Source organism: Podarcis tiliguerta, assembly GCF_965153285.1.
Source record: "Podarcis tiliguerta genome assembly, chromosome: 8".
In the NCBI taxonomy this organism is placed as follows: Eukaryota; Metazoa; Chordata; class Lepidosauria; order Squamata; family Lacertidae; genus Podarcis; species Podarcis tiliguerta.
This window is the reverse complement of record NC_139541.1, coordinates 47,602,588-47,621,424: the sequence shown is the minus strand read 5'-3', so window position 1 is coordinate 47,621,424 and position 18,837 is coordinate 47,602,588. Positions and strand designations below refer to the sequence as shown.

General features: G+C 42.0%; 1 protein-coding gene across 2 annotated transcripts in view; it reads left to right on the top strand.

Moving 5' to 3' along the window:
- Nucleotides 1–6,365: 6,365 nt before the first annotated feature.
- LOC310683092 (uncharacterized protein C16orf46 homolog) overlaps nucleotides 6,366–18,837 on the top strand; it is a 21,841-nt gene continuing 9,369 nt past the window's right edge. The window contains exons 1-3 of one of the 2 annotated variants that reach the window (XM_083452621.1): nucleotides 6,366–6,664; nucleotides 9,856–10,101; nucleotides 15,634–16,743. In XM_083452621.1, coding sequence (XP_083308747.1) covers nucleotides 9,892–10,101; nucleotides 15,634–16,743 — 1,320 coding nt within the window. In that variant the 5' untranslated portion in view covers nucleotides 6,366–6,664; nucleotides 9,856–9,891. The remainder of the gene's footprint in view (nucleotides 6,665–9,855; nucleotides 10,102–15,633; nucleotides 16,744–18,837) is intronic. The other variant, XM_083452622.1, reaches the window with a different exon arrangement.

Here is an 18,837-nt window from a genome sequence, read left to right as displayed (position 1 = left end):
GGTCATCCTTTCAGTGCTCAGGAGAGCAATTTGCACACAATGTACAAATAAAGCATAGGCTCTTAGGATTATTAGATGCCTGTGATAGCTCATGTAAAATTATGCATCCTCAGATAAAGAATAGCCAACGGTTTATGTCTGAAAACTCTTTTATGTCCACATACTTTGACAGAAAGAGCAGTGTTCCTTGGGGACTTCTCATTCTAAGCAAGGCATGCTTGCTGAAAGTGTGGAATCCATTATCTGGCAAAGGATTTTGCATCCTAAGGTGCCAAACATCAATACAATACTTAATTAAACTAATTAGGTTTTTGTAAACAATTGGTTATCCTTATTCAAACACTGAGAAACATGGTCAATTTTTAATGAATTTCAGATCATTTACAAAGCTGCTATCTTGTGTAAACCACTAAACTCTAATGTTAGTGTTTATGTCAGAAGAGGAATTGCAATATATGTAGAAAAGAAGCAGCTTTTAAAGCATGTTAAAATATTTCAGAATTAGTTAATAAAGTCCCCCCCCCCCCCCGTCTCTTACTTGCACTGTAATTTGGATAAATATAGAAGGAGAGAGGACTAAGTAAGTGTAATTATGTTTTTCCTTCTGTATTTTGGGGGCGGGGAGGGAAGGGATGTTGCCAAATTTCTGTGACAAAGATTCTCTCAGTTCTTGTATCTATTTGTTTCAGAAAGTAGTTTTTTTCCATTCATCTGTTCTCTATGCATTTGGACACCTTTTAAGCCATCATTACCAAATTTAGCATGATGATGTCTGTGATCAAGGAGCACATTTTGTTCTATGTTTGGGTATGATTGGATGCCATTTTGATTCAAGATGATGGACTGAATGTTTCTAAACCATTGCTTTTAACTACTGACTTCAAAACTGCACTGATTTTTTTAGTTTCTCAGAATTCTTGAGCAATGTCAGATACACTGTTGCCAAACCTCTATAACTGGAGAAATAATTTAGCAAAGGTAATCTCTGTGTATAACTATTTGAAACAGACACACACACGCAATTTAGAACATTTGTATCTTTCTTTTAAAAAGTTTGAGATGACTTCCAACAAAATAACACAATATTAACAAAACACAATTTAAAATTACATAAATGGCAACAGCCAAAAGCGGTGCATTCTGTAGCCGTGCTCTTGCAGAATCAGAAATGCCCACTTTGTCAGAGACTTTTGGGAAAGAGCTGGGTTTCATGGCCTTTCTGAAAGACAATCACAAGAACTGTGTGACTTCGGACTTTGGCGTAGTGATTTTATAACTTCAATGGCAGTGAAGTCCCTGCTCTCTGTCCCTGCTCACTTCATGTAGGCACATGGAGCTACCCACCTCATGTAGAAAATGGATATTTTTTTTGCGGGGTGGGTGGGTAGAAAGCAGAGTTTATTTGTGAGACAAACATTAGTGTAGCAGAGAAAGCAGTCTGCAGTAGATTACATTTGTTGTGTTTTGGTCCACTCCCATGGAGCAAGGCAGGTTGCAGGACCACTCATAGACCTGAGTCGGTGACTTGTTCTGAACTTCTGACAGAAGCCAAGATCACACTGGGGCCTTCTAAGCCTCTGCCTCCAGACTACCTTTTTGCCCACTTTTAGAGGCTTCAGATTCTTAAAGGACCAGCCCTCTAATCTGCCCTTCTCCACCCTTCCATCACCTTCTGCCTTGTGAGCACCCTGTCCTGCTGGAGCACTGAGGTACTGTGGGAGCCATTTGGTTCCCCAGGCTGAAGGGAAGGTGCCTGCCAGAATCCTGCCTCAACATCTAGTGTCTCTGATGGTCCTGGATATTCTTCTGAAGACTCCTATCTGACCTCCTTGGTGCAGTGGTCTCCTGACCTCCAGTCAGAGCCTTCAACTTGGTTGGTCTCCTCATCTGATGCCTCAGCAGCCTCTGACTCTTGTGTCTGGATTGCTGCTGGATTCAAGGGTTGTGACAAACTTAAATCCCGAGTTTCTGAAAAAACGTATCACCCTGCCTGTGCACAAATATCTCTAGTGGAAGCCCTGGGTGATCTCTTCACCCAGTGAGATCCATGGGGTGGGGACTAAGTGTGCTTTCTTAGTGCTGGCTCCCTGGCTCTGGAATGACCTCTCTTCTGAACTGCAACTCACCATGACATTGTTCTTGCTTTTTCATTGGGTGAAGATGCATCTCTTTGCTCAGGCTTTTGGGGAAGGGTGAGGTACACTGGACTGGATTTTTAAAAATTGCTGCTGCTGTTTTGTTTACACATAATTTATGTTGGCTTGTTTAAATATGATTGTTTAACTTCTGGTTTCAATTGTATGCATTTCCACCCTGCAACCTTTGGATGAAGGGCATACTATAAAAATGATAAATAAATAAATAATAAACAACTACAATACATTCTTTGTTTTGATAATACGTATCTTTAGCTCGGGGGAATATGAAGGCACTTCTTTCAGAGTTTCCTGAGTCACTCTGTTTTTTCACTGCAGTCTTGTGCTCATGCCCTTAGTGTGGTGATTATCATTTTCCTCTAGAGCTTGTTCCTGCTTAGACAGACATGCAGGATTTTAAAAAGAAAAATCTACAGATGAGCCAAGGAGGTTTAAATGGTCTCACTTCACTTTTGATTATGTCACACTGCTTTGATTAAAACAATGAACACCCTTTCTGCTGTGTAAATAACAGTCATGTTAATGTTCACTGAAATGACCTTATTGCAGAACACACCTGTTCATAACTGTTTATAAAAGTTCATAGCAGAAAATAAAATATTTGAAAAACTGAAGGACTGAGCACAGGGAATACAGTATATGATTGTCACTCTCAGTCACAGAAACATGTTTAGCATCTTTATTGACCAGACACTTCTAAATTGTAAGCCAGTTTTGTGATCATGAATAGATCACTCCATTTTTAGTAAGACGTTCAAAGAACAATTTTCTTTCTGAATTTTCAAACCTGTTATAAAAATAAAACATGCCCATGGACTCTTATTACAGCAACAAGTTACAGGTATGTGAATTCTTACCGTAAACTTTGTAACAATATGAACCTAACTTTGTATGTGCCAGAAATATCTAGTTATAAACCTTCTATAAACAGGAACCAGATTTCACACAGACAATATCTCTTTTAAGATTAAATTTATGATCCAGGAACTGTAAAGGTAAAGGTTGTGTCCTCTTCATTTCAAACTTGTGCCTCAGCAAGGTAGTAGTAAACCAGAAGTTATGTACAAACAACAGTTCAAAGGTTTTGGTGTTCTGTTATTCACTCACTAGGTAAGCCCCTTCCCTTCCCATAGAAGTTAGGTTTGATCGAAGTATACTTAAACCCCAAGCAAACAGCTCCAACCACTCTTCCTTTGCTACTTACCTTTACTTGACTGCAGACCAAAGGAACAGGTGAGAGATTTGTTTCCTTGCTGGTGTAGGATTCTGAGGAAGAGCCCAAGGTGACTTCACACCATACATTTAAAGCACAACTTAAAACAGTCGTGGCTTTTTCTAAATGGCCTTGGCCCAGTATACCTGAAGGAGCATCTCCACCCCCATCACTCAGCTGAGATGCTGAGGTCCTCCTCCAAGGGTCTTCTGCTGGTTCCTTCACTGTTTTTATTATTTTTTAGATATGCTATATCTAATGCATATATATATATATATATATATATATATGCTTTCGTAGATTTCCAAATTGCTCTTTAACATGGAACATCACCACAAGAGAATAATCATGGAAGCCATCGAGATAGAGAAACACCCTCACAACATGAACAAGCGTGACGACACATCCCGCTTGCCAGACATCTGGAAATTAGCCCTCCCCACAAAATCTGACACCAGATCCAGAGGCACACAGAACGCCATCACCAATCAACCACACCAGACCCAAACCCAGACCCTCTCCACAGATAAATTACAGACACCATCCAGTAGCCAAACCAGGGTGGCACCTCCGGATGCTGCACCCCCCTGCAATCCCTACACAGATTTGGCTGGCACAGGCCACAAAACCACAGCTCGCCCCTATACACGAAGCCAAGCCAGAGCACAACCAAGTGCAGTACAGCCATCTTCTCAGAAAAACTCTTCACAAAGTTCAAGAGTTCAAGACACGAAGGCTTTAGCAACTAATTCACACCTAATGACCCACCTAAGTGGGATTCAGGAAATCACTCAAGAAATCACTCAAGATATCCCTCAAGTAATTAAGGAACAAAAGAAGAAAAGGCACACTAGCCTGGGAACCTCCTCTCTGCCCAGAACATTGGAGGCTATACACCACACCTCCTCAACAGTATTTATAGGAACTCAAACACTAAGATCCTGCTCTGTTCCAGTAACAAGAAGCCGAAAGCACCAGCCTGAAGATGACGAGTGAGACCTCGTCGAAACGTCGCCTAGACACCCCAACTTTTACACGGGAAGACACCCGAGGACACCAAAACCTGCATATATATATATATATATATATATATCTATCTATCTAATATATGGGGTGTAGTGGTTAAGAGCAGTAGACTCGTAATCTGATGAACTGGGTTCGCGTCCCCACTCCTCCACATGCAGCTGCTGGGTGACCTTGGGCCAGACACACTTCTCTGAAGTCTCTCAGCCTCACTCACCTCACAGAGTGTTTGTTGCTGGGGAGGAAGGGAAAGGAGATTGTGAGCCGCTTTGAGACTCCTTAGGGTAGTGATAAAGCAGGATATCAAATCCAAACTCTTCTTCTGGAAACCCAGCCAGATGGGTGGGGTATAAATAATAAAATTATTATTCATTATTTATTTTCCTATAGGAAACACTGGGGATCGTAGATATGCGTGGGAAATAGGGGTCTCCTAACAATTCTTAGGACCCTTAACAAACTGTAGCTCCCAGAATTATTTGTGAAAAGCCATGACTGTTTAAAGTTGTATCACTGCTTTATATGTATGGTTGTGAATGTGGCCTGTCAGAAGGCACAGATTTCAAATTCTTGCTCATAAGATCAGTTACACTTCGACTCTTATTTTAATTTCTTTAATTTCTCTTTAGTGTGAATCTGTTTCTCATGCTCCAGGTTTTTGGATAGCTGGGAACTCTTTTTAAGACTAAGGTGTGTGACTATGAATCATATTGGCCACCTGCATAACTGTAAAACTTGCTGTCCAAAGCAATACCCATATACCCACTGTCTTTTGTTTCTGTGTAATAAACTAATATGCTTATACTTCCTGGTGTGACAAGTTCTTAGCTGAGTATATGGGTGAAAGGTATATATGCATTTTAAAAAGACACATGTCCTGACTCCACACAAAAGGCTTCATTTCTCTCAGTAGGGTATTGCTGGCTTCATAGACATGATGTGGGTTCAAACACACCTCATAACACACTTTTCTGATTTCTTCTGAGTGCACTGTGCTCACTGTATGAGTCAGCCACATAGGAAGCTGAACTGACATGTTTACTCCCAGGTGACGAATTATCTCGACATAGCGGAAAATTGCTAAAGAAGTGACTCTCTTGACCCTCGCTGCTAGTAGCAATACATTTTTGAAGCTGAATTTTGTTGCATGTGTGGCCTGTCCCATCTGTGTTTGCGATGGAAGCACATGTTCAGACTTCTGATGGGGAGCAGGGAGGGGCAGTTTTATGGGGCGAACAGTTGCCAGGGGAAGGGCTAAGCTCTCCTTTCCCTCTGGCTGCTGCAAAGCTCCCTCTCCTAACAACTCTCGACCAAGAAGGGCCATTGGTCTAGTAGTGTTACACGCAGAGTCTGGCCAAGATCATAGCTGTCAACTTTCAGATTTGAAAATAAGGGATCAGCAGCCTCACCTGTCCCGGGGACAGTCTACGGGATATCTAACAATCCGGAATAGCAGCGGGAAACGGCGCTGGAATAAGGGAATTTCCCGCAAAAAAAGGGAAGGTTGACAGCTATGGCCAAGATCATCTATGGTGGAGGGACTCTTTATCTTAATATTCTATCTTGGCTCATTTCTTGATGTGCTAGCTTTCAACTTGCAGAGCTTATGGGATGATGCTGATGCTGAGAGCCAGTGTGGTGTAACGGTCTGTTATCATGTGGGACTAGCACCAGGGAGACTGGGGGCCACACGGAAATCATACGCTGGGTGACTTGGTTCGGGCCAGTAACCAGCCCAACCCACCTCGCAGGGCTGTTGTGAGGATTAAATGAGAGCTAACCGTGTGGCCCACCTTGAATCCCTTGGAGGAAAAGGTGGGATATAAATGCAAAGAATAATACTGGTAATGAGCCCCTCTCGCCCCGCCCGCCCTCAGGCCTGGCTTCCTAATCGCCGCCTCCCCTTGGCCCCGCCCCCTCTCATCCCGCGCGCCGCGCCTTCCTCCCCTCCCTCACAACGACCGCTCCGGTCACCCGGGGCAACGGCTTTGAGGCGGGAGGGGGCGGGCGGTGACGGCGACAGAGGCGCGGGGCGGCGAGGGGACTGTGAGCGCAGCGGAGGCCCCACCCACCTCCCGGAGCAGCGCCGCCGCCGCCGCTCAACCCCCTGGTCCGTCCGTCGGTGTGCCCTCGTCGCCGTGTTCCCCTCCTTCCCTCTCTGGGTCCCGCGTGGGGGACTGGCAGGCGGAGGAGGAGGCTGAGGCGGGTCACAAGACTTGCGGGGGGAGGAGGAAGGGGCACGAGGAACGCCAAAAGGAGGCCTTATTATGGGGTGAGTCCGAGGGGGGGAACGGGCGGAGGACCCGGGGCGACACTGGAGCCACGCCACGGGGACAGTAAGGGAAAGCAAGGCGAGGCGAGGGACCTCTGAGCGCGTGCAGAGCGCCCCCACAAAGTAACTGGGACTCTTACTCTGCCCCGAGTGTCTAGCCCAGTGTTTGCCAAACTTGGGTCGCCAGCTGTGTGTTGGGCTACAACTCCCAGCATCCCTAGCTAGCAGGACCAGTGGTCAGGGATGGTGGAGATTGTAATTCAAAAACAGCTGGAGACCCAAGTTTGGGAAACACTAGTCTAGCCCAACCTTTCTCAACCTTGGGTCCACAGATGTTGTTGGACTACAACACCCAGCATTCTTAGCCAGCAAGACCAGTGGGCAAGGATGAGGAGAGCTGGAGTACAACATCTGTGGACCTAAGGTTGAGAAAGGTTGGGCTAGCCCAGTGTTTCCCAAACTCGGGTCTCCAGCTGTTTTTGAACTGCAGTTCTCGTCATCCCTGACCAATGTTTCTGCGAGCTAGGGATGGTGGGAGTTGTAGTCCAAAAACAGCTGGAGACCCAAGTTTGGGAAACACTGGGCTAGCCATACACAACTGGGATTTTTAAAAAGAAGGATGCTCCTGACTAGCCCCAATGTCTTCCCATAGGTAACTGGTGCTTTAAGACAAGGGTGCCCCTGACGGGTGCACAGTCTCTGCCTTCCACCCTCCTGCAGTTACTGGGACATGTCAGCATGTTCTGAAATGAGGGGCTGAACTATGGGCATGGTTGCTGTGAGAAAACTTGACAGCTTGTTTTCTGAACAACAGTGTAACTGAGGGAGGAATAGTCTTCTAAAAGAATATGAAATTGTATTAAATTATGGGAAGGAAGAACGTAAGGGGGAAGTAGGGAAAGACAGGTGAAGCTAAGGGTGAAGACAGCAATTCATTATACTGCAGGGTACTCAACGTTTTTGGGCCTGAGTATATTTGGAAATGGAAGAAACTCTCATGGGCACCACAAGCTACCCATTTCGCATAAGAACTGTCAGTGCTCAGACCCTGCTCCCTGTCCAATCCAGGCAAAACATCCCCAAAACTAATAAAACACTTTGCAGACCCCAGCATTATGTAAGGTGGTGAAAATTTTAATGCTCTTCTCTTCATTGAAGACAAATGCCTAGCAATGCAGTCTTTTCACTGGACTTTAGGAAACAGGTTTCCATCACACTTTAGAACTGATGTCTGCTTTCATTCTAAGGCAGGGGTGGACAACCTTACTGTTCCTCAGGGGCACATGTAGCTGATGGGCGATACTCAGGGAACTTGTGCCAGTTTGTGTGGCTGGTCCAGTCTTGGCAGTGGGCTGGAGCATTAACATCCACACACCCAACTTACACCCACATCAAACCACAGGATTTTTTTGGAAGATGGGGACAAAGTAATACAGTCGTAGCTTGGATCCCAAACGCCTTGTGATTTGAATGTTTTGGCTCCCAAACTCTGCAAACACGGAAGTGAGGGTTCTGGTTTGTGAATGTTCTTTGGAACCCGAGTATCCGAAGGCTTCTGATTGGCTGCAGAAGCTTCCTACAGCCAATCGGAAGCCACGCCTTGGTTTCCGAGCGTTTTAGAAGTTGAACGGACTTTTCAGAACAGATTCCGTTTGACTTCCGAGGTACCACTGTATAGGGATGATATCTGTAAATAAATCCCCATTTCTTTGATCTATTTGAAGCATCTTGGGCTACTGGGTGTAGTCTTTCTGAGGGAAAGGTCCCAGTTAATTAGTATAATGTGCCACCAGTGTGGAGAGCTTGCTGCCAGATTGCTCAAGGTCAGCATTCGGCAACCTAAGGCCCATGGGCCGGAAGCGGCCCACCAAGGCTGTTTAACAGGCCCACGAGCCAGCCACTTGGCAAGTCCCTGCGCGCTGTGCTAAACCGACGCGGTGCAGGGACTCTCTTCTGTGGCTCCGGAAATTGCTTCTGCGCATGCGCAGATGCCAGAAATAGCGTCTGCGCAGGCGTGCTTTTCGGCCTCTTGGCATGTGCAGAAGCGATTTCTGGTGCCACAGGCATGCACAGACATGATTTCTTGCATTGCACTGGCCTGGCCCACGGAGGATCTCCGCAGGAGTGATCCGGCACATGCCCGGTAAGCCTTGCTGACCCCTACTCAAGGTTGTAGAAATGGTGCAAAAATGAACTTTGTAGTAGCAGCTGGATAGTTTTCCAGTATGTACATTATCTATTGTTGGGAAAACTAGGCTGTGATTGGCAAAAATCTGCCTTGTAACCAGGCTTTTTGGTATTAAAAAGTAGCCTTTGATTTATTTTGGGGGGGCCCATTCAGATGAAGGATTGTGTTGCAATAACCTGGATGTAGCTTGCTGGTGGGATCTGTGACTATGGGGTTGGTGGTAGGGTGAGGCAAGCTAATGCTGTTCTTTTTGGTCTGTACCTGAATTCCCAAAAGTTTTTTTGTTTCTTAAATTGTAATTTTTAGTATGAAAAGGATTCTATTTTAGTCTTGTGGTCTCTTAATAAAGTATTTGTCTTTATCTATTGCTGTGGCTTCTTATGGTAGGCTTTTGTCTAAATCTGGCACATGGTTTTCACTACTGAGTAATTTGTGGGTTTGGGGCTTGGAGAACAAGGAGTGAATATTTGGCTCTTGGCTAGGTGAATTCCAAGGGCTCCAAAAAGAAATCTGAGTGTCCCCTGACTTAGATTTGGAAAACTTTTCAGGAGTGGAGGCTGGGCAGGATTGATTTTCCCTGGGCATCATTCAGCTTGGCTGCAGAGTTGAGAAATTAACCCTGGGTAGAGAGGAATAATACCTGCTCCTTTGTTCTGGGCTAGAAGGGGTGAGATAGGAATAAGGAATGCTTACCATCATAGCTCCCATCTCAAAACAAAATTTTATTCAATCCCTTCTTTATCATACAAGTCTAGAAATAATGTAGGTGCTGTGATCCAGAGCTGCTATGCAGTTCCTGAGTCAGCAGGACTTCTGTCCGATGGGGTAAAAAAGCATGTCCTTGTATTCTGTTAAAGGATTTTAGAGGTAAAAGTACTTATCACCCAGCAACAGCTGGTCAGTAAAAAAATAAACATACCAATTTGTTTCATTCATGCTATTATAAAATAAATTGTCTAACTGCAGTATTATTATTATTTTTTAAAAAATCCTTAAAACACAGGCAGAGCGTGTGTAACCTACAGAGTCAGCAAGTGTAATGACTTCCTCTGAACAGAAGCAAAATGAAATAGAGTCTGAAAGAGTCGCTGGAAATACAAGAATTGTGGAAACAGAATTGCGCTGCACCTACCCAAATGAGAGGCGGGAGAGGAATCAGATTTACACCCTTCTAAGCATCAGTAACAGCATAAATGAACAAGAGGAAAGGTCCTTGGATTGTACTAATGGAACAGGATGGGAGGAAGCTGTGAGTAAGAATTTTATGTTGTGAACATTTATACTCTCAGTCACCAATTATCCATTAAAAAGAATCTGCTATAATATAATGCAGTTTATAAATGGGCACCACTTGTCTCCTAGGGGCTGGTTCAAATGTAGTATCAGTTGAAGCATCTTGTGTTCAAATGTGCATTCTGATGAATATAAGAATTATACCCTTGGTTTCAAATCCATGAGGTGATACCGTTGCAGAAGTCCATTTAGTTATACAGGTCTCTCTTGCTGAATCTTTTTAATATACGGTAAATGTTTCAGCTGCACCTTCCCTCACCTTAAGTTGCAATGCTACCTATGGCCCTGCCTAGACAGAGTTAGCTTTGCCTTGTCCATACATGCTGTGGAAAATCCAAGTCTGACTACTATAGTGGACTTGGAGAGGCCTTTGGAAACTATTTGTTATCTTCAATTACTTCAGAATATGGCAACTAAACTGTTGACTGGAAGAAGCCACTTGGAATGTAGCTTGCCAATTTTCTGTGGCTTCTAATTTGATTCCAAGGATTTTCCAAGATACTGGTTGTAACAGGTTTTAACATATAAAGTCTCATATGGCTTCGGAGCAGAGTATCTGAAGGCTTGACTGCTCCTATATGAACCTGCTTGATTTTTAAGACATTCATCAGAGGCCTTGCTTTGGGTGCTTCCATTTTCAGATGGAAAGTGGGTGGCAAGCAGATAGTGGTATCCTGGTTTTGGAATATTTTCTCCAGGGACAAATTGACTGGCACCTACTCTTAGCCTTTAGAATAAGGTTGATTCAAATGTATTCTCCTGAATTTTTAATTAATTGTTTTAATACTTCCTTTGCTGCTGGGTACGTTTGTTGACATTCTTGTGGTTTGTATTGTTTCTGTATTGTAGTTCTTAAACTTTCTTAGCTGCTTAGAAAGTTTATATACTCAGATGTGGGAGAAAACTATTTTAAAGAAAATATTTAAAAACAAAACTCTTGTGACACGTTAAGTCCATTTAGCATGATAAAAACATTTGGGAGATAGACCTTCCTTTATCCATAAAAACTTATGCCATGATAAACGTGTTAATCTTTAAGGAATGGCAAGAATCTTGTTGATCTATTTATAAAGGAATTAATAAAAATAAATTATAGGTATTAATAATTTCACCCTGTTCAGACTAAAGTCAGTGGTGTTGGGTTCCTAAATTTACATAAAATATAATCCTTAAATTAGACAATGCTTTTGATGAAATTATTATAATTACAGTATTTGTGATTTGGTTCAGGTTAGTATATGAAGCCTGGGACACAGGTGGCACTGTGCGTTAAACCACAGAGCCTAGGGCTTGCCTATCGAAAGGTTGGCGGTTCGAATCCCTGTGATGGGGTGAGCTCCCGTTGCTCGGTCCCTGCTCCTGTCAACCTAGCAGTTCGAAAGCACGAAGTGCAAGTAGATAAATAGGTACTGCTCCAGTGGGAAGGTAAACAGCGTTTCCATGAGCTGCTCTGGTTCGCCAGAAGCGGCTTAGTCATTCTGGCCACATGACCCGGAAGCTGTACGCTGGCTCCCTCGGCCAATAAAGCAAGATGAGCGCTGCAACCCCAGAGTCGGTCACGGCTGAACCTAATGGTCAGGGGTCCCTTTACCCCTTTACCTTAGTATATGTAGCAATACTTTAATTCTTTGCTCAGGGTACTCTACACTTTCCCATTATATGTCATTTTAAAGATGTGCAGCTGGCGCTATGCATGGAAATAAGTCAGCCTGCATTTCCTGGGGCTTATGCCCAAGTAAGTCTTCATATGACTGCAGTTGTGTAATTACTTTTACAGTTTTCTTGTATTTTGGATTGTGAAGCAAATGTCAAAGCTTTTCTTCCTACTGCCATGCCATTGTTACTCTATTTTTAGGCTCATGTTTACTACATTTTTTTGAGCTCTGCTTTGTGTCCTGATTTCTGTATCTAATTGAGAAGCCCTGTGGTCATGTCCACATGGTACTTATTTTTAGGGCTGCAATCCTGCCAGTGGCTTCATCCAGTTTCCATCCTTTCCTTGTATACATGCTTTGCATTTCCTAGCTTATAACACCTTGCAAGTGTTGGGGGAAGAGAATGACCAGCAAGGTCTAGTGATGCTTTCTTGTGAGAGGGAGCAATCCGAGCCACTTGAAGGAAGCAGATATGTACCTTCTCTTAACCTGCAGACTGTTCCATCTATTGGTTGCTAATTTCTCATTTGTGAATAAAAGTTATCTAGCAGGTAATTATCACAACCCTGATTGCAACCCTGCTGTTTTTCCTAAATTTCTTAGCAGTTTTTGTTACCATAAGTTATGATATTATTCTGGTGTATATTTCCAGGGACATTGTGCTTCAGTTCCTATGTGGAGAGCCATTTTCAGAATGTGGTGCTGAGAGATCATCACTATTGTATTATGCAGGGATTTATTTTGTCTCTTATGCTGTTTAGAATCTCTTCTGTATGAAAATCCTGAGGTCCTTTGGAATCCTGGAGTAAGGTGCCATCTGTATGCTGCTGACATTTTTTTGTAAAATTCAGAAATGGTGGTGGATAAGATGAACTGATGTCTGAAATGAGTAATAATAATAATAATAAATTTATTATTTATACCCTGTCCATCTGGCTGGGTTGCATGAACTGGATGCATGCTAACTAACTGAAGCGCAATCCAAACAAGATGGAGGTACTGATTATAATTGATTTATAAGTGGTTTAGCCTGATATGTTGAGTCTATTTTGGGTGGTTTTGCATTTCCTTGAAGAATTAGATGCAGAGCTTGGAGATTTGTTTAGATCTGTTCTTATATCTGGATGCCCAAGTGAGATGTTGCATGAAGCACTTTCTGCCAGTTTCAGCTGCCATGCCAGTTTTCACCCCTCCTCTTGATGACTCTCTTATGTTAAGCTAATGCAATGTCTTCATAGAATCATAGAATTGTAGTGTTGGAAGTGACCCTGAGGATCATCTAGTCCAACCCCCTACAAAGCAGGAATATGCAGCTGTCCCATAAGGGGATCGAACCTGCAACCTTGGCATTATCATGCTCTAATCAACTGACCTATGCAGGCTCAGATGGAAAGGGATGCCTTAGAACACTACTAAGAAGCCACAACTAGCCCATAATATGTTTAGTCGAGTGGAATGCATTACACCAGTGCATAAACATATTCAGTGGTTAGATGTATATTTCCAAATACAATTCATAGTCCTGTTGTTAACCTTTAAAGCTGTGTAGCTCAGGTTGCAGATATCTGTAGGACTGCTGCCTGAATGCTGAGATTCTCTTCAGAGGCCCTTCTCTGGGTGTCCTTTGCCTGTTTATAGCCTACTTTTCGAGGCAAAATACATTTTTAAACCAACTTACAATGTAGCAGAGCAAGTATAACAATTTCAAAACAATAAAAATTCAGTTCTATTAACTAAGATTCTAGTTAGGAGATAATGCATCCTGATTCAGAGCAAAAATTGGACTGGATCATCTTTGAAGGAGTTTGCCATAGTGTGGTCTGGTTTTCTCATAATCAGGAATGTGGCAGTAGGCTACTATGCAATGGTTGTCTTTCATGGGCATGAGGATATAGTTTACGTTACTCCAGTGGACCAGGAATTATTGACCAAACAGCGAAGCTGTCCTTGAAGAACACTTTCACATAGTCAGGAGTACATGATCCAGCTTTCCATCTTGTATTCAAACTTGGGCTCATAACAGGCACCACTGGAGAAGTTACTGTGGAAGGCATTTATGCTGACAGACTAGTAGGTAGGTGGCAGCTTTCAGAACCATAACTGTTCCCAGAAGCAAAGCTAACATAACCTAAGGGTTTGCTTACAAGAGCTCAGCCTGACTGCTGTGATGGTACCTATTTTGGCTTTTATATGGTACACAGGACTCCATGCTAGCAATGCCACTATGCTTCAGTGTTTTGCCTGGCACAGATTATTCAGACTTTTTTTTGCTTTGGGTGAAGTTCTTTCTATTTATGACTGTCTTTACAGATAGACCAATCAGATTTCTGGACACCAAGTACAGGGCCTTTTCAGTGATAGTCCTGCATCTTTGGGACTCCCTCCCATAAGAACCTCCTGGCCTCCTGCTTCAGAGTTTTCAGAGGGCCTTAAAGAGTTTTCTTGGTTGTTGTGTGCAACTTTTTAGGGATGGTGTTGCTGGCTTTTATTTGTGTCATGTGCTCTATTCTGTTTTTGTTTATATTAATTGTGGTGTGGTTTTAGGATATTGGTTTAAATGTGATGGTACACTGCCTTAGGAGGACTTGTCCTTAAAACTGAATTGAAAATAACTTGTGAGTTTACTGCAAGGTGCTCTGAGAACTTCATGGTAGATATAATATTCACTATTTTTTAAAAAAACCCCTGAAAGGATTGATCAGAACACTTGTTGTGCCAGGGTGAGATTACGCAGCCTTCACACCTGACTTCCTACTACTGGCAATGGGGCTGTTCTGGAGAAAAGCAACTTGTGTTTTCTAGAGGTATAGCACTTCCAGTTGTGCACTGAAGTATAGTGTAGTGTAGTGTGTGTATGGAGCACTGAAGTACAGATAATTGCTTTAGCCCATTGTCTGCTTGTATGAAGTCTCTTCCTTTCTTCTATAAAATGATATTTTATACTTTATATTACTTAAAAAAAAAATTCAGTATTGAGGCTAGAATCCCATGGTCCCTGGGAGGGTGTGCCAGGGGGGCATTGGGTGTTTCAAATCTCCAAGTTGAGGGTGGAGAACCTCATAAGGCCTTTTCCAGCCACTATGGAAGTCACTGTGGCCATTTGTCTTACCAATGTCAGAGTTCAAATATTGGTTGGAGCAAAGAAAGGGGTTGGTTTGGATCTAAATCCTTTCCATATCCCTGACTCCACCCCTGCCCAATAAATAAATTGAGATAAATATATGTCAGCCTTGGAACTGACAGATGTATTTTCCTTTCTACTGGAAACATTAGGAAAGAAATAATAAAAACCTAGAAGACAAGCACTTAGAAGGGACAAATAAAAAAGAGCACCACGCTTTCCACCTTTTTGTTTTGCTACCATGTGCCCAGTAAACTGTCTTTGAGTTATTCAAATCCTCTGCCTTCTGCTGTCCCATTGGTAGGAATGCTGTGTTAGTGAAGAGCTCTAAAGAAACCATTAAGAACATGAATAATAGCTTTTGGTCCTCCCATTTGAGACTAAAAATTAGCCATAATATGATATGCACAGCTTTGTTATTTAAGTAGACTGGTATGAAACAAAAGTTGGGCGTTGACTTGTGCTGGACCTTCTTGTTTAGTACTAAACTATGATTTATTTAAGGTCTGCTCAGCAGTCTTATCTGACTTTCTTGATAATGGGGCATTATTTTAGAATGGTCTAGGAACCTCATTTCAATGACACTTTTTTTGAACAGAGAAGATCTTTTCTGCATATTGGCCCACAGTTAAAATTAGCAAAATATTACCAGTAAATCTAGTTGCTCTGCTGCTTAAAATACTAACTTATATTCACATCATTTTGCTCTCAGGTCCAAGGCTGGGGCAAAACAGCCCCATTTGCTTATCTTCAGCTACAGAAGAAAGCTAGAAAAGCAAAGACAAGTGAGTCTGTCAGTGGATGCCAGTCTGTCAGTGGATGCCTTTACTGCTTAGATCTGAATCAAGTTATTGACAAAAGTTTGGAACAAGACCCCAAGGGTACAGAACCATTGAAAACTGATTTCAAATTAAGTACATGTGCTGCCACAGATCGTATTCCAGAAAAACAACAGACTCTGCTTTTACAGAGTGCAACCATAGACTCTTCTGCAACAGAAGACTCTAAAAAGGAAAACTGTTATGGCAAAATATATTCTGGTCAGACATCCCAAGGAGAAAAGAAAAAAGTGTCCTTAAAGGATGCTCAAGCTACTTTAAGTGAAAGGAGATTTTTTCTAATGAAAGAGAGTTCTCTCTTCCAAGGAGAAAAGAGAACAGTGCCAATAAAGGAGTATAGTATACTGACTACAGGAAAACCCAAAACTCTAGAAACTGTGAAATACAAAGACACAAAAGGCTACGAGCCTCACATATGTAATCATGTTGGCACTGAAACTGCTACTGTTAAGCCATCATTAGTACTACCACCTCTGAAAGATGCAACTCTCAAAACCACCCTGGATCCTTCAGCAAAGAAAAGCAAGACTGTTACTTCCCAGGCAAGTGAAAAATCATTCCATGCTGTTTCTGAGACAAGTTGCTGTGCTCAGGTTTTTAAAACCAAAGAGCAAAAGAGTGAAAAAAGAATAGACACAATGTGTAATGCAGTGAAGGAGCAAATAAAAATGCATGAAATAGCCTCTTTTGACTCAAGGCTTTCCAAGACTTCATTCATCTCAAGAAACCCAGATCGTTGCTACTGGCATTGTGCATTTGCACCAGATACAAAAATGGCAACCATGTCTAATTCAATTGCACTGCGAAGACACAATCATCTCAACAGCATGCATTTTCTGCATACAAAAGGAGCGCGAATCAACAAAGCTAATGAGATGCAAGACCCTTGCACCAGAAGCAGGAGTCACACTGGAACCAAACAAGGAAATGAGTCAAAAACACAGGAGATCCCTCTGCTTTCTGGACTATTCCCTTCCTTAACGGTCAGCCGTGTTGCAATAGCTGCATTGCCCTTTAGGCTGACCTGATTTTTTAAATTGTAATTTCTTGTTGGGCTATTCATGGATTTGTTTGGAGCACTCTGTATAATGAGAAAAAATACTGAAAAGTCATTGTAAAGCAGACTGGGCAGATTTGTTAATTTGCATAGGTGCTATTTTGAATAGAGTTGACTGCCACTCATTTCTGTACAAAATTAAAATACCAATTGATTACCTCTTACAATATGATAATGGTTTCAGTAGATCCTTAAATATGTTTAGTTGAACTAGTAGAGTCTGCAGTGTAGACTCAGGCTCTCAGAGATGAGCCTTAATGTGCATTGTCTGGATGATGCCCCCAGTTTGCCGAAAACTTTTTGTCTTTAAAAGTACACCTAGCTAGTTCTTATTTAGAAAATTGGGCATAGCGTTTCAGTACTTGCAATCCCCACTGTATGTATGGTAAATGCAAGCTACTTTGGTCTGTTTTGTTCTTATTAGTCCTTTTGCTTGGGAAGGACCACTACAGAAGCACCATGACCTGTGTAGTTTGTCTTCTCAAGGAATACTTGAACTACTGCACCAAACTCAGAATAGATGGGCAAGGGATCAGATTTTGCCTAAATTAAGCCCGTACAATTTGGAAGTCATCGAGCCATACATAGCCACAATGCCTGTTTTTGCTCTCTGTCAAGGATGGCAATAGAAGGCTGTCAAATATCTGTCAGGCCAGACTAAGTTGCTCATGAGCTATATTTATCTCAATGAGTTGTACAGTTGTACAGGCCTAGACCAAGTGCTTCACCATATGGAACCTAGAAAAGTACCAAAAATTGTCTGCGTAGTCTCTGCCACAATGATGTACTATTTTCAAGCACCCTCCAATTTGTACAAAGCCTTAGCTGTTTTTAGATGTTGTAAAAAGTTTATTTTTAAAGTTTTCTTTTATGTTTAATGTTCAAACAATGTGTAGATAAGACTAAGGAAACAAAATTAATATTTAGTTATATTTGTGTGTGTAGAATTGACTGTATATACTTCTTGATTTGTTTATGTTAGCTAGGACTTGTCCCCCTCTGCAAAATTAGGTAACTCACATTGCTTTATAATCTAGATAGCTTCAATAAAATACTTTTCTGTATGCACAGTGACAGCATGTTCCTCAGTATTTCAATCCAAGAGATTTTCCTGTCAACATCTGCCATAATTATCCTACACCTTATCTGATGCATTTGGAGTAGCAGGAAGGTAATGACATTTCTGGATATCCAATTGCAAGAGTCCCAATGTCACTCACCCATGATTCATGGAATCCACTTATATTTGATCAACTGTACAGAAACTTGTTCAAGTAGTTTTATTATAAAATCTTGCCAAATTCTTTTTAGTTTCAAACAAACAAGTTTGCACATAAACTGATCGTAGCCCTTGAACCAAATATTTTGAGTTTTTATGCAAAAACAGTCTGAGAGCTGAGTGGCCCTTTCCTTTTTGGTTTTGGTGATGGTAGCAAAGGCTCTCATCAGGAATTCATGTGCATAAACCTCATGCAAGAACTCAGTAGGCTAGTTGAAAAAATGAACTTGCTTTCTTGTTCTTAAAACAGGCATGAAATTATTTAAAGCAAAAGTGTTCAATAGCATGACCATTTTTTCAGGATTCATCAGTGCCTACAAAGAAGGGATTAAAACAGTGACTGACAGAAATGTTGTAACAAACATGCAATATATTTAAGAAACCACACCTGTTTCTACAAGTGTAGGGCAAAGATTTTGGGGGTGAACCACCAATTAAATGGTGTCAATTCCTCACCACCACCACCCGTTATAGGAGACAAAATTGCTTGAACCATTATAAACTGTTAATTTGAACTGCCTTTTCTTGGATTGACTGCTAGACTTAACCCTTCCTCTTGCTCCTACTACCACTTCTGTAGAAATGCTGGTTTTAGTGAACACTGTTGAAGGGCTTCCTGCTACCCTCATTGCACATCATATTTACTGCTAAGAATTGTGAAACTCTGTGCTCCAATTTAAAACAAAACAAAACAGGGCTTAAGCAAAGTTTTGGATAATGGATGGATACAAGCAGTTGTTT